Genomic DNA, 13,730 nt, shown 5'->3' with positions numbered 1-13,730 from the left:
TTCGCGCTGAGCCCGGGAGGGCTCGCGCAGGTCCCGCCGCTGCCCTGGCGCGGGTCCCGGGGGCTCGTTTCCTTTTTTTAGAGTACTATTTAACTTAACACACATACATACATACATTTATCTACTGATCTATTTATTTGAGAGGTTTTTGCTGTAGGGCGCATGTGCTCGCCAGAAAGACAGAGACATAAAGTGAGAAATCACCCCAGGGGAATAGCCACACCGCAATCCCTTTCCCTCCATTCTTGGGCATCTTGGGCACGCTCGCACACGTGAGTTTAAGTCACCGGGTCCGGGACTTGAACCGCAGTAGACTACATGGGAGTTCAGAGACATAGCCATTATGCTAATGACTGGTCATGACTTTATTTTAATCTGAAGAGAGAGGAAGACAGGGAGCGGGGGCAGGGGAGGGGGAGATTGGGAGCAAGAGACAGACAGACACAGACACACACACAGTGAAAGTGATAAATCACCCGATAAGGGAATGGCCACACTTCAATCCCTTCTCCTCCATTCTCCTCTTGGGACTTCGGGCTCACACACACATCCTCCACCATGATTTTCAAGCCACTGGGTCCAGGACCCCACCAGGAAGGCCAGCCATGTAGGATCCAGCTGCCTGAACCTCCATGACAATCACTGGTCCATCTCTGTAGTTTCTGGCTACTTTTTTAAATTTAACAATAGATTTTTGCTATAGGGTGCGTGCACTCACCAGAGAGACAGCAAGCGAGAAATCACCCCCCACCCCCCGGAGGGGGATGGCCACACTACAATCCCTTCTCCTCCATTCTTCTCTTAGGATCTTGGTCATGCACACACACATGCCCAGCCTGAGTTCTAAGACACGAGATCTGAGACTCGAACGGTGGTCGACTATGTGGGAGTATGCTATCTGTGGGTCCCTCTGGCTACTTTTGAGACTTTTCTCTTTACCTGTGGTCTCACCTATGTGTTCATTACCTGCCTGGGTGGGCCTTTCTTTTCTGCCTAGTGTTTTACTAGTGATTTTTTGCAACTTGGTATGGCTTTTTTTTTTTTTTTTTAAGTTACTGCTATAGGGCACATGCGTTAGCTAGAAAGAGACAGAGAAAGAAAGCAGGACCTCATTCCCAGGAGGGACGAGCATGTCACAGTCCCCTTCCTCCATTCTTCTCTTGGGACTTTGGTCAGGCCTGCATGGGAAGCTTCTGACGCTTGTGTGCTCCCCGAGCCACCTGATCTGGGACTCCAACACCACAGCTGGCCATAGGGAATCCAGTCGCTTCACCATGCCACCAGCTGGCCCAGTACGTGTTTCCACTTTTTACTTTTTTTATTTTGAAGACTTTTTGCTCTCCAATAGTGTTTGTGCACTCCCCAAAGAGACAAAGTGAGAAATCACCTTCCGGGGGGATAGCCATGTCGCAATCCCTTCTCCACTGTCCTGCTGGGACGGTTTTCAGGCCATCGTGTCTTAGACTCTAAGGAGTCGGCTGTGTGGGATCCAGAGCCCTAGCCTGTAAGCATCGGCTACTCCCCGCGCCCCCGTGGTTTTTCTTTTTTTTTTAAAGAGGTTTTTGCCGTAGGGTGTCATGTGCTCACTGGAGAGACACTACAAGAGGGAGGGGAGAAATCACCCACTGGGGAAATGGCCCCGCCACAGTCCCTTCTCCATTCTCATCCTGGGATCTTGGGCCTGCACGGCCTTGCACCTGGTGAGTTTCAAGCCACTGGGTCCAGGACTTGTACTGCAGTCAGCCACGTGGGAGCCCAGTGACATAGCCACTATGCCACCTACCAGCCCCGGTATGGCTTTCTTCATATCTATATTCCTGGTACTTTCTGAGCCTCGCGACTGTGCTTTCCTTTCACCATGTGTGGACGATTTCCAGGCATGTGCTCTCTGCTCCGGCCTCCACGTCTGTACACTAGGTCAGACAGGGCATCTTCACCCACTGAGGCCGTGGCCAACATCTGGCTCAGCTTTTCCGCTTCTGTGTTTCTGCACAGACGCCTTCTACTACCGTTTCCTTCTGCAGCCTGTTATTTGCCATTAGGCCAATTCTGAAGAAAACCTTTCACTTCAGCTGTTGCAGTTAATGTCCACGAGTGTTGCAGAATATAAATCTTCCATTTAGCACATTGTTTATGTTTTCCTTTTGTTTTATGTTAATAAACAAACAGGATTTTGTTGTCAAGATCTCCTACCTCAGCTCCCACTGGGGACTCTGGACATGTACCTGGCACACCTGGCTCTAAACCTTTCTGAGTTGTTGGAGCCACAGGTCCACACCACCAGGCCTGGCCTTGAGGCTGGCCCTAGAACTGAACTGAGGACTTCAGTGGTCCCAGCTTAGCAAACAGCAGTGCCCACTGGGTACTCCTGCAGGCAGGCCAAGAAATCACCTTGAAAATTGTATAGAAGGGGCTGTAACGTGTCTAAAGTGCACCATCTCCTTTATCAGCGGTGTCACTTCCTGCAGTTTCAGCCACCAAAGGTCAGCCATGGTCCAAAAATAGGCAGGTACTGTAGGGGAAGGTCTTTCTGAGAGACCGTCCTCCAAACTTTCATGACCGCACACCGCGGTAACTGTCCTATTTTGTCAGTTACCGTCAACTTCTTTCTTTTCTTTTTTGAAAGATTTTCACCATAGAGAATGTGCACTTGCCAAAGATAAAGAGAGAGAGAAATTATTCCCTGGGGTGGGGGGTCACACCACATCCTTTCTCCTCTCGGAACTTTGGGCAGGTATGAACATGTGTCTGGCGTAAGTTTCAAGGTACCCAGTCTGGCACCAAAGTACCTGTACCAAGGTCAGCCATGTAGGAATCCAGTGCCTTAACCTCCACACCACCTGCCTGCCCCTGTCAATTTCTTACTGTGTCTCATTTATGAATCACTTTATTACAGGTATGAATACATGGGAAAATACAGGAAACAAAGGACCTGGTACCACCCAAAGTTTCTGGTGTCCCTGGGGTAACGGGGACAGGTCCCCTGCAGGCAAGCCAGCACCATTACCTCGTCACCATGCAAATGCTAGAGGAAATGAGAATTCAGTAAATATAATTCTAACAGGAATACGAGACAATGACTGTAAAATCAGAGGTCTGCACCAAACGTAAATACAACAGCGTGCCCACACTCTGAGCGAGGAGCACGGACACTAGCCAAAGCACAGGGTCTGGGCCCACACCTTCCGGGGTAGGCTGGCCGACAGCCATCAAGGAATGCAGCGACGCATCGGGCTCTGGTGGGCTGCGCCGTGTCTGAGCTGTGTCACTCACGTGGCCCTGGCGGGCCCCGGCTCCTGGCCTCTTGGCCACCTCTTACAGCTGCCTGGTGGCCTCCTGCTACGGCGGCTGGGCTCTCCCACAGCGGGAGAGAGAAGCCAAGGGGGAGCCCCGTGTTTTAAGGCCTCATCTCGGAGGTCTTCGCATCAGCAGTGCTCTACTGGCCATGCCGGTGAGCCCTATTTGGAATGGGGGGTTTGGAAGGGAGGTAAACACCAGAAGGCCAGCTTCAGGGGAAGCCATCGGGAACCGAGCGGTCACAGGGGATAAAGCCCTTCACTACAAATAAGAAAATGATGGGAAAATGACAATGTTACCCTTGAGCAAAACTTTCTAAAGAATATACTCCCCTCTCCCCCAAATTTCTGAGTTATTCAATTTGGCCAACAGAAGGATTTTCCTTCCTACCTTACAGGTCACACTGTTACAGTCCACAAGTAGGAAGGGGAGATATTATCTAATAAGCTTGAAGTTATAAATCAATTTCTTACCGACAACCATCAGTGTGAACTCGAAACCTTTTTTCACAGATTTTCGGTGAACTTGATTGGGAAGATTTGCAAATCCAACATAGCCAGGAGTTTCTGGATTTATAAACTGAGTTGGCTGTTGCTAAAATTTAAAACAGAAAAAAAGAGCTAATAAATACCTTACTAGTTACCTTGAAGATATGGTCAGTGAGGATTGTGACACAGGTATCAAACAAAGAACCAACAAGAACTCATAAATCAACACTTACAAGAAGTTATACTTCTACCACAAAACTGACAGTATTCACTTAAAGCATCAACAAGAAAAAAACAATCTAGTACAATCTCTTAGCCACATGTGGACCGAAAATTAGTGTTTTGGTAATATGTATTCTGTTTAGCAATACATAAAAAATACGCGTGTAATTCATCTTAGTGCAAGGTCAAATTCTGACTTGAGGAACTGCATGGAGTTACAGGAAAACCTGTCAGGCTTACAGGGGTCTGAAAACCTCATGGACAGCAGCGACATGTGTATCATGAAAACCACACATGGATTTCAACATTATCTCTGCACTAAAATGGACACACACGGCTCGTTCTGTCTGGACAGGGTCTAGTCAGGTGCTAAGGGGAGGACATCTCTGACCCTTCGTCAGAGAACATGGACTCTGCCACAACTGACGGATCCAAATCCAAACCAAGGTGACACCGGGGGGAAGAAGGGCGAGATCCCTGATGCCTTATGAAAACGTTGTGACGACAACGCCCCAAAGAATTCAGTTACGAGTGGGGAACTCGGGCTAAGACGGGACGAGGTGAGGCTGCAGATGGTGCCTGCAGCACAGACTGTGCACACCAGCTTGCGGGACGCCAGCCTCGCCTGTGCTCTGCGGACAGGAGCGAAGGTGAACGGCAGGGATAGCGGCCAGTACGGCTCAGCTCACACCATTCTGACTAGGGCTGAGCACGCTCCATGAAGGGAGCCAGACTGCAGCTGTGCCCAGATCAGAGGCAGGAGAGCTTTTGACAGAAATGCTTTTTGGAAGTATTTAACTTTATCTATTATTAGCATAGGGCACATGCATTCACCAAGAGTCAAAGAGAGACAGAAAGAAATCATACCCAAGGGGGACGATCATGCTGAAATCCCTACTCTTCCATTCTCCTCTTGGGATTTTAGGCACTCACGCACATGCGCCCAGCATGAGCTTATGCCACTGGGGCCAGGATTTCAACCGCGGTCAACTACAGGGGAGTCCAGCAACATAACTATTACACCATCTGCTGGACCCCCATATTTTAATTTGCTATGGGAGACATGCACTCACCAGAGACAGGGCAAGAGAAAAAGGAGAGAGAAAAAAGTGACAAAGCAAGCCTCCAAGTCCAGGGCTCACACTGCGGTCGGCCACGAGTGCGACACCTTCACCACCAAGCTACCTGCTGGCCCCCACAGAAATCTTTAGAATACTGTCACAGCCCCTGTGGGGTGTGATCATGCCAGAATCCTTCCCAGTTCTTCACCTTATCAGGATTCAGGGCTCGCATACACACACAGGCCTGGCATATTTTTCAAATCACCAGGGCTGGGATTCGGACCATGGTCAGCCATGTAGGATCTGGTTGTCTTAATCACTAGGCTGTAAGTCCAGCCATCAAGGGAAATAGTCAACTAGTGGGATCAAGAACCTAGAGCATTTTTCTAAGAATTACAACAGGAGATGACACAGCACAATCAGAGCGATGGCTCCACAGGGGTGGAAGTGCCCAGGCAGAGCCAAGGTCATGCCCACAGGCTTCTGGGATGCTCAAGGCATTCTGCCTGCTGACTTCGTGGGGACCCAGACAATGACATCTGCTTATGAGAGTGCAGTTTCTTTTTTGCAATAGGGCACGTGTGCTCACCGGGCAATCAGAGCGGGAGCGAGCGATCACTCCCATGGGGATGGCCATGCCACAGCCCCTTCTCTTCCACTCTCCTCTGTGATCTTAGGCACACACGCCTGATGTGTTTCTCACGCTGCCCACCAGGGGACTCAAAACCATGCGGTTGGCCGTGTGGGATCCAATGCCTTCACTACCACACCACCAGCGGACCCCACATGACCTATGAGAAAAGCTGGCTGAAGCTTTAGCCAAAAAAAAAAAAAAAAAGGCAGGGAAGGCTTTACCAGTGTCTTTCCCCGTATTCCTCTAACCCAGCGAGCGCAGCCAGGGAGGCTCGGGGGAGTCGGTGGGTGCCCGCCTCACATTCCTGACTTGGCTCCTTCTGCCGTTCTGCTTCTTAACCCTAAAACCATCTTTGAAGGGCACGTGTCCTCAGTTAACATAGGAAAGGCCACACGGGGTGACCTGCCACTCAGGAGAGGAACACGAGTCCGAATCTCAGCCCGCAGGCCGACACACCCGGCACTCCAGCGAGTCCCCCTCCGACGGGCAGGACGAGGGGTTGCGACTCGGCCAGACTTGGGCTTAAGCTCCCCTCCCTGTGTGCATGCGTGCCCTTCAGAACAGGGACAGAAAAGACCGCGCTGGCCCAGCGAAGTCCCAGGACCCTCCGTTCTCGGACGAGAGAAGTGGGATCTCTCCTTGGGAGCATGTCTTGAACATGACGGAACTTTTGTTGAAAAATAGTTGGTATCTTAACATTTCTCTTTTAATTCCATCTTTCCACAGGCTGAAGGCTCGGCACACAGACGTCGCAAATTCAGCAAATTCAGCTCAAGAGCTTCCAAGCAGACACGGGGACGATGCGATTGTCCAAAGCCCCCAGGAGAAGGGGCCGCCCTTGCTACACTTGCAATGGGACAGCCTGGACAGGGTCGGCAGGCACGTGAAGGGCGTCATGCTGGGGATCCCGCCTCGGAGACACGGAAGTGAAGACGCAGGACAAGAAGGAAAGCCCAGCAGACGGTGCTGAAACACCCGTATCCCTGAGAGAGCACTTGGTAGGAGAGAGGACAGATGAAGGGCTAACGTAAGGGCGGTCAAAGCAAAAGCAGAGTCCGTGTACTAGCACGCCAAAAATGAAAAAGAAGAAAAAATTAAGATAATTTAAAATTAGCTGACTTATTAATTCAAAAAGCCAAGAATCTAAAACAGTACTTCCTTTAGGATTACAACTGGTAAATATGTATTCACACACTGGTATAAAAAGGATATACACATGAGCTAACATACAGAAAATATTAACACTGGTTACTTCCGGGTGGTGGAATACTGGCTAATGGTTCCTTTATCTGCCTGTCGGTGTTCCACACGAACCCTGTATAAAGCGCAAAAGCTGGACCAATGACTGCACTGGACACTGATGAGTACCCACAGACTCAAAGTAAAAGGCAAAGAGGACAAATAACCCTGCAATTTTAACTTTTCTCAGCTATGTGCTGCTTTAGACTTCTTTTCTCTTAGAACTCCAGGCTAAATCGCAAGGATTGATCGAAACCAACTTATCAGCTCTGAGCGGCCCATTGATTTCCTCATGATGCATCATTAGACTTTCGAGCCATTTCTAAATGATCTTCTGGGGATGACCTGAGGTAGTATTCGGAAAAAAGAAGGGAAGTCAAACAGAGGGAGAGTGGAATGCTTGTAGCATGACAAAATTAAAATGCTTTGTCTTCATGAATTAAAAGAGGGACATAGGGCTGGCCGGTGGCGTGGTAGTTAAGGGCACTAAACTCCCATGTGGCCAACTGTGGTTCGAGTCCCAGAGCTGGTGGCTTGGTTTCTCATTCTCTCTCTGTCCCTTTCTAGTCAAACTGAAATGAATACGTAAAGTTGAATAAAATAATTAAAATAAAGTAATAAAATAAAAAGAGGGTCAGAAGGTGGCATTGTGTTGAAGGTGCTGGACTCCCTTCCACATGGTCGACCACAGTTCAAAACTCACACCAGGCACATGTGCATGCGTGCCCCAAATCCCAAGAGGAGCATGGAAGAGAAGGGACTGGTGTGGCCATTCTCTTTTGGAGGTGACTGCTCACTTTCTCTGTCTCTGTCTCTCTGGCAAGCATACATGCTCCATAGCAACCATCTCTCTTTAAAAAAAAAAGTGACTCAAAGGAGGTGGAGACATTCAAAGGGCATCACATAGATCTCCCTGTGGACAGTCTCAGAGCAGAGCCGTACACCGCGGTGCAGAGCAGAGCGTGACCTTACCTTAGACATCTTGCTTGAAGGTCCGCCTGTTAAAATAAAAAACAAAGCGTGTTTACACGAGGATGTGCCCTACACTCCGTGGCATGGACCTGTGAAAAGACTCCCACGAGGCATCAGTGGCTTCAGTTTCACTTGGCATCTCAACAACCTCAAACATGTCCCCAGAAATGACATGACAATCATATCTCATGACACAAGTGGACAAATCTTGACGTGCAGGCGGATGGGAGCAGTTGCACACCGACGCACGCACGTACACGCTGCACATTCTCGACAGTGCCCACGCGTTCCCCAGTGTCGACAGCACATTAGGGGAGGAAGCCGAGTTCCCGACCTCTGGAGTTCAAGACTGCCCTTCTCTCCTGGAATTCCTGGTAGTGGGGTGCCACCACACTGTCACCTACATGTGTGCTGTCTACCGGAGAGGCTCAGAGCTACTGGAGAACTACATTTTGTCAAGAAGCACTGGTTTCAGGATGAAAAGAGAACTGAAGGCCCCAGGGACTTTGTTCAGTAAGATCACAGCTTCAGAGAGGATGGCGTGATGGCTGCATTGCTGGACTCCCACATGGTCGACTGAGGTTTGAGTCCTGGACCAGGGGACTTAGACGCATGCCAGGTGCGTGTGTGTGCCCAGAGTCCCGAGAGGAGAATAGAGGGGAGGGGGACTGCGGTGTGACCATCTCTGGGGAGGGGGAGAAATTTTTCCTCTCTGTCTCTCTGGTGAGCACACACGCCCTATAGCAAAAATCTTTTTTTTATTACTAAAAGATGAAAGAGACAGAGATCTGGGACTGTTGTACAATTTGGAAATTCTGAAACCCTGGGGACGAGGAGTCTGCAGCCCAGTCTGGTCCCCTTTCTTGTCTTCCCCTTGTTGCCAATGCTAACTTTCTGGAAAGAGGCACACCCTAAGTTCCCCGCACAAATGCATATGTCCCCAGCTACCCAGGAAGACACGAGGAGGCCGTACCCCAAGGTACGGTCAGAGCCATGAGTCTGACTCCTGACCGGGGCTGTTGGAGGCCTTCTCCCAGGGGCAGTCATGAAAGTTCCCACAGGAGGAAAAGGACAGACTGAGAAACAGAAGAGATAAGAAAATGTTCCCGAGGAAAACGAAGACCAGAGCCCGCATGTGAGCCACCTATCTGGGGCTGTGCGACACAGGGGTCAGTTAGGGTCTCCTGAATAGAAAACACCCTAGGAGAATTCTATTTGTGGTCTGGAACTATAAACAGAAAACTACCCTAGTGAAACCCAAGAACTGGGTGCAAGAGTGACTGCAGAGAAATCACACCTTCTGAAGGGAGAGGCAAGAGACCAGGTGGAAAACAGACAGTTTTGGGGAAAAGAGCCGACATGTTTTTAACTGGTAAAAATGTGTCTGATTATGAACGAGAAGGAATCCTAAAAGAGAAATTAAAAGGAACTTATGGCACATCCAAATTAAGAATAAAACCAACATACTTGGTTTGGCAGATAAGAGAACCTAGAGTTGACAGATGGGGAAAAACTGGAAAACATGTCAGGCATCAAGAAGTCTAAAATTAGGAAGCATCTTATTTTAGTCGATCTTCTCAAATTATTATACATTTAAACTAGGAGGAAAAAAGAACAATTGCCCCAAGTCTGAAGTTACTGGATAAGTTTGGGCCAGGGAGGGTACAGCAAGCCCAGCCCAGCCCAGCCCAAGTCGCTCTAGAGGGGCCAGGCCGAGCCGATGGCACACAGGAATAGCTCCCAGGGCTCGACGAGAGCCTGGGCCTTCCATATTCGTCACGATTACAGAGCGCTGAAAACATACAATATTAGGAAACAAACAAAACATAAACAGGAAGTGAAATAAACAGAAAAAACAAAGCTATCAGAAAATGTAGAGGAGTTAAGTAAATCCAGTAACTGTTTCTCTAAAGCAAATCTTCACAAGCCCAACTAAGGAAAAAGCACAAGCGCAGAAAAGGGACGTCAGAGATCAGGGCTGCAGAGCCACGTGACTGAGACTGCTGCTTGGGGCCCTGGCACTACCAGAGTGGAACCCAGACCTGGGAACCCTGCCTAGGACAAGCAGCACTGGAGACTGGAGACTCAGCGATGCCAAGGCCTGAGACTGGGAGGGCCCAGAGCTGAACCCCACCCACTCCAGGACAGACAGCCCAGGGCCAGAGAAAGGGGAGGCTCTCCGATCAGCTTTGCAAAGACACCAGTTTCAGTAACGAACTCAGATAAGAGAGACACAAAGCGAGAGCGAGAGCACCCCATAGTCTGATCTCACTAACAGAAATGCAGAAATTCTAAAGTGTGCGCTTCCAGAAATTTATCAACGAGCCACTGCGATGACGAATCAGAGAAAGCCATGCATCAATGGATGCTGATGAGGCAAAAATTCCGTTAAGGAAACTGCTTAAATATAATTTAGGGAGTTACTGAAAACCAATAGCAATTGCTAGTCTCTGAACAATGGAATGTTAAATCTATTATACTTCCGTTAGAAGTGTTATTTTTACGTAACTTTATGTATTTTTAATTTGACCAGAGAGGGACGGAGAGCGAGTGACAGTGAGGGAAAGTGAGTAAGCAAGCTGCCAGGTCCAGACTGGAACCGCGGTTGGCCATGTGGGAGGCCAGCACCCCAATCCAGCACTCCACCTGCTGGCCCCAGATCTATCATACATAAATCCAATCAGTAATTAGGCAGCAATGCTGATCACCATCGTAAGGATGTGTGGACATGCCAGTCTGTGGGGTGGGGGAGCAGGCACCAACGGGCATGGTCACACCACCCTGCCTCAGTTTCTGCACCCTCTTAGGGTCCTGGCCAGCAAACACAAGCCCCCGTGTGGTTTTCAAGTCCCTGAAATGGAAACTAGTCACTTGGGTGCCTGCGCTTGCCAGAAACGAGACAGTGAGAGGGGAAGGGAGAAATCATCCCCAGGGGGTGTGGCCACGCTGGGATCCCTTCACCTCTTGGGATCTTGGGCATGCACACACATGTGCCTGGCATGATTTTCAAGCCAACAGATCTGGGACTCAAACTGCAGTTGGCCACACGGCAGTCCAGTGACATAACCACTATGCCATTTTCTGGCCTCAAATAAATAATTATTTAAGAAAATAAACAGGGATCAGCAGATGGCATAATGGTTACATTCCTGGTCAACTGTGGTTCGAGTCCTGGACCTGGAGGCTTGAAACTCATGCCAGGCGCAAGAGCATGCGTACCCACGACACTGAAGGGAGAATGGAGAAGGGTTAGGGTGCGGCCGCCATAACACTGGCGGTCACCTTCTGTCTCTCTCCGTTTCTCCGGTGAGTACACACATCCTACAGCAAAAAACTCTCTCTCTTTTTTTAAATTTTTTGAGAGTGTTTTGTTTTGTTTTTGCTATAGGACACACGCGCTCATCAGAAAGAGGCAGAGACAGAAAGTGAGAAATCATCCCCCGGGGGGATGGCCACACCACAATCCCATCTCCATTCTCCTCTTGGGATCTTGGATGCACACACACACGCCCAGACTGAGTTTAAGCTACTCGGTCGAGGACTCAAACCGTGGTTGCAGGATAGTCACCTCCCCCACCCCCCCGGGTGCTTTTTCACCCTCTCTCTCTCTACCTCCACCAAGTGCACGTGTTGTATAGCAAAATTTAAAAATCACATTAAAGGTGGGACCAGCAGTTAACGTAATGGCTATGTCACTGGACTCCCATGTAGTCGACAGCAGTTCAAGTCCTGGATCCGGTGGCTTAAACTCACACCAGGGGCGCATGTGTGGCCATGATCGCAAGAGGAGAATGGAGGTCGAGTCCTGGTCCTGGTGATTTAAAACCCACGCTGGACGTGCGTGCGTGCATACCCAAGATCCCAAGAGGAGAATGGAGAAGGGATTGTGGCATAGCCATGCCCCTTGGGGGTGATTTCTCGCTTTCTGTTTCTCTGTCTCTCTCTGTCTGGTGAGTGCACGTACCCTGTAGCCAAAACCTCTCAAAAAAAGAAAAAAAAAAAAAGAGGAGAATGGAGGAGAAGGGATTGCGGTGTGGCCATCCGCCCTGGGGGGTGATTTCTCGTTTTCTGTCTCTGTCTCTCTCTGTCTTTCTGGCAAATGCCCGCACCCTATAGCAAAAAACCTCTCCAAAAAAAAAAAAAAAAGAAAATCATATTAAAGGTAGCTGGATACTCCTGGGTCATCGCAAACATCACAATGCATTTTTGCATAGAAAAACACAGGAAAATACATCCTGCTTATCCTGACAACCTATCGAATGAGTAAGAAATTTCTTTCTGTAGAAGCAATGAATATCAAGGAAAAGACACAGTGGGAAAATGTCATTTATGAGGGAGTAGAAGAGAAAAAAGAAATCCACACACAGGAACAAATTCAGAAGGAAAGCAGGTCCTACATGAAGCGAGTCACCTTCCCCAAACTATTCCACCATCTGGCCCAGCTCTAACTGGGATCTCTAACGGTGCGGCTTTCTGAAAGGGTTAAGTAAGTAATCTTCAAGTTGCCAGGAATCAACGCCCGCGGACAGAGAGCAGGCCTGGTCCTTGGGCCCACACGGCGTGACCCAGAACTCTCATGGGCACCTCTTCCTATCCCTCCTCAGGGCTTCTCAGCCTTCCTGAGCCAACTGCAGGACCCCGAGTTGGGTCTGACCCACTTTACCTGAGCACCCTGAAGCCAGGCCATTCCATGGTAACCTCCATCATGTGAAGCTGGCCAAGGCTGCTCCGCAGAGCAAAGCGACACACCATCCGTTTCCTCCCACTCAATACCTATCTTACGAACAAGTATGCAAAAATGGGGAATGCCATTACTGAAGGAGGGCTGATTTCTCACCCCTTCTCCTGTCACCTCTCTCCAGGAGTGTACATATAACAAAACTTAAACAAAAACCCTGGACCTCTGAAACATGCAGTTTTCAGTGGGAAAACCTTGATTCCTTGGCACTGATGTCAGGGCAGACCAATTCCTTAAACCTCAAAACTGGTCCAGGGGAAGTGCCATCAGGGCTTGTTCCTGGCAGAGGCCAGAAGGGCTGAGAAGTGCTTTACCTGAGGCCCAGACCAGCAGCAGTGCAGTCTGTACCCTGCAGGCCCTGTGACTTGGGAGACCGCAGAGGGAGGGCACATGGTTCCACAACTTTTCTTAAAACAATTTTATCCTTAACTCACACCTTTTGCAAAATGAATTGTGGTGTCCCTTCTCCTCCATAAAACAAAAGCAACTTTTTTCCGACAGCAGTTCCTGTATTTTGTAGGTGTGAGGACAGGGCCCCTGACAATTAGGGCCAGCCTGGTCTGAAAGCTCTGGTTCTTTACTCCGGGCTGTGTCGCTGGTCAGACCTCAGGTGGGAAACGGAAAAGACACCCAATCACCAGGGCGGGCAGCTGGCACAGCGGTAATGTCGCCCACAGGGTCAACCACGATTCCAATCCAGACCCAGTGGCTTGAAAGACCCCAGGAGGAGAATGGACGGAGGCATGGCCTTCCCGAGCGGGTGGGGGTGGAGTGATTTCCCTCCCACTGTCTCTATCTCTCTCCCCCCAGCGAACACAAGTAACCTAGGGCAAAAGCCTCTAAAAACTATACCGAGCCATCTTCCAGGCCTCTCCCGGGACCCGAGGCCGGGGGCACTCATCTCGAGATGAGTCAGCGCACGCCGCAGACCCTCCTGAACTGGTCGGCACGGCGATGGCTAGGGCCGGCCTCGGCGTGAGCGACGGGGGGTCGCCTCGTGTCCAGGGACACAGTGAGAACTGGGCGGTACCGACACGCAGTGGGGCGGGAGGCCGCGGCAGGCCCGCTCGGAGCCGCCC

The 13,730-nt window shown here is 49.8% G+C and overlaps 1 protein-coding gene across 3 annotated transcripts in view; it reads right to left on the bottom strand.

Annotated features, from left to right (window-relative positions):
- SEPTIN2 (septin 2) overlaps positions 1 to 13,730 on the bottom strand; it is a 47,537-nt gene that overhangs the window by 30,632 nt on the left and 3,175 nt on the right. The window contains exons 1-3 of one of the 3 annotated variants that reach the window (XM_006165170.3): positions 13,504 to 13,526; positions 7,914 to 7,939; positions 3,771 to 3,891 (exon numbers count right to left, since the gene is read on the bottom strand). In XM_006165170.3, the coding sequence (XP_006165232.2) occupies positions 3,771 to 3,891; positions 7,914 to 7,922 (130 nt within the window). In that variant the 5' untranslated portion in view covers positions 7,923 to 7,939; positions 13,504 to 13,526. Of the gene's footprint in view, positions 1 to 3,770; positions 3,892 to 7,913; positions 7,940 to 13,503; positions 13,527 to 13,730 lie in introns of those variants that run through there. The other 2 variants (XM_006165171.3, XM_006165172.3) reach the window with 2 other exon arrangements.

Source organism: Tupaia chinensis, unplaced genomic scaffold (genome assembly GCF_000334495.1).
Source record: "Tupaia chinensis unplaced genomic scaffold, TupChi_1.0 Scaffold143823_1, whole genome shotgun sequence".
Taxonomy (NCBI): Eukaryota; Metazoa; Chordata; class Mammalia; order Scandentia; family Tupaiidae; genus Tupaia; species Tupaia belangeri.
The sequence above is the reverse complement of the archived record's forward strand: the minus strand, read 5'-3'. Positions and strand labels throughout refer to the sequence as shown.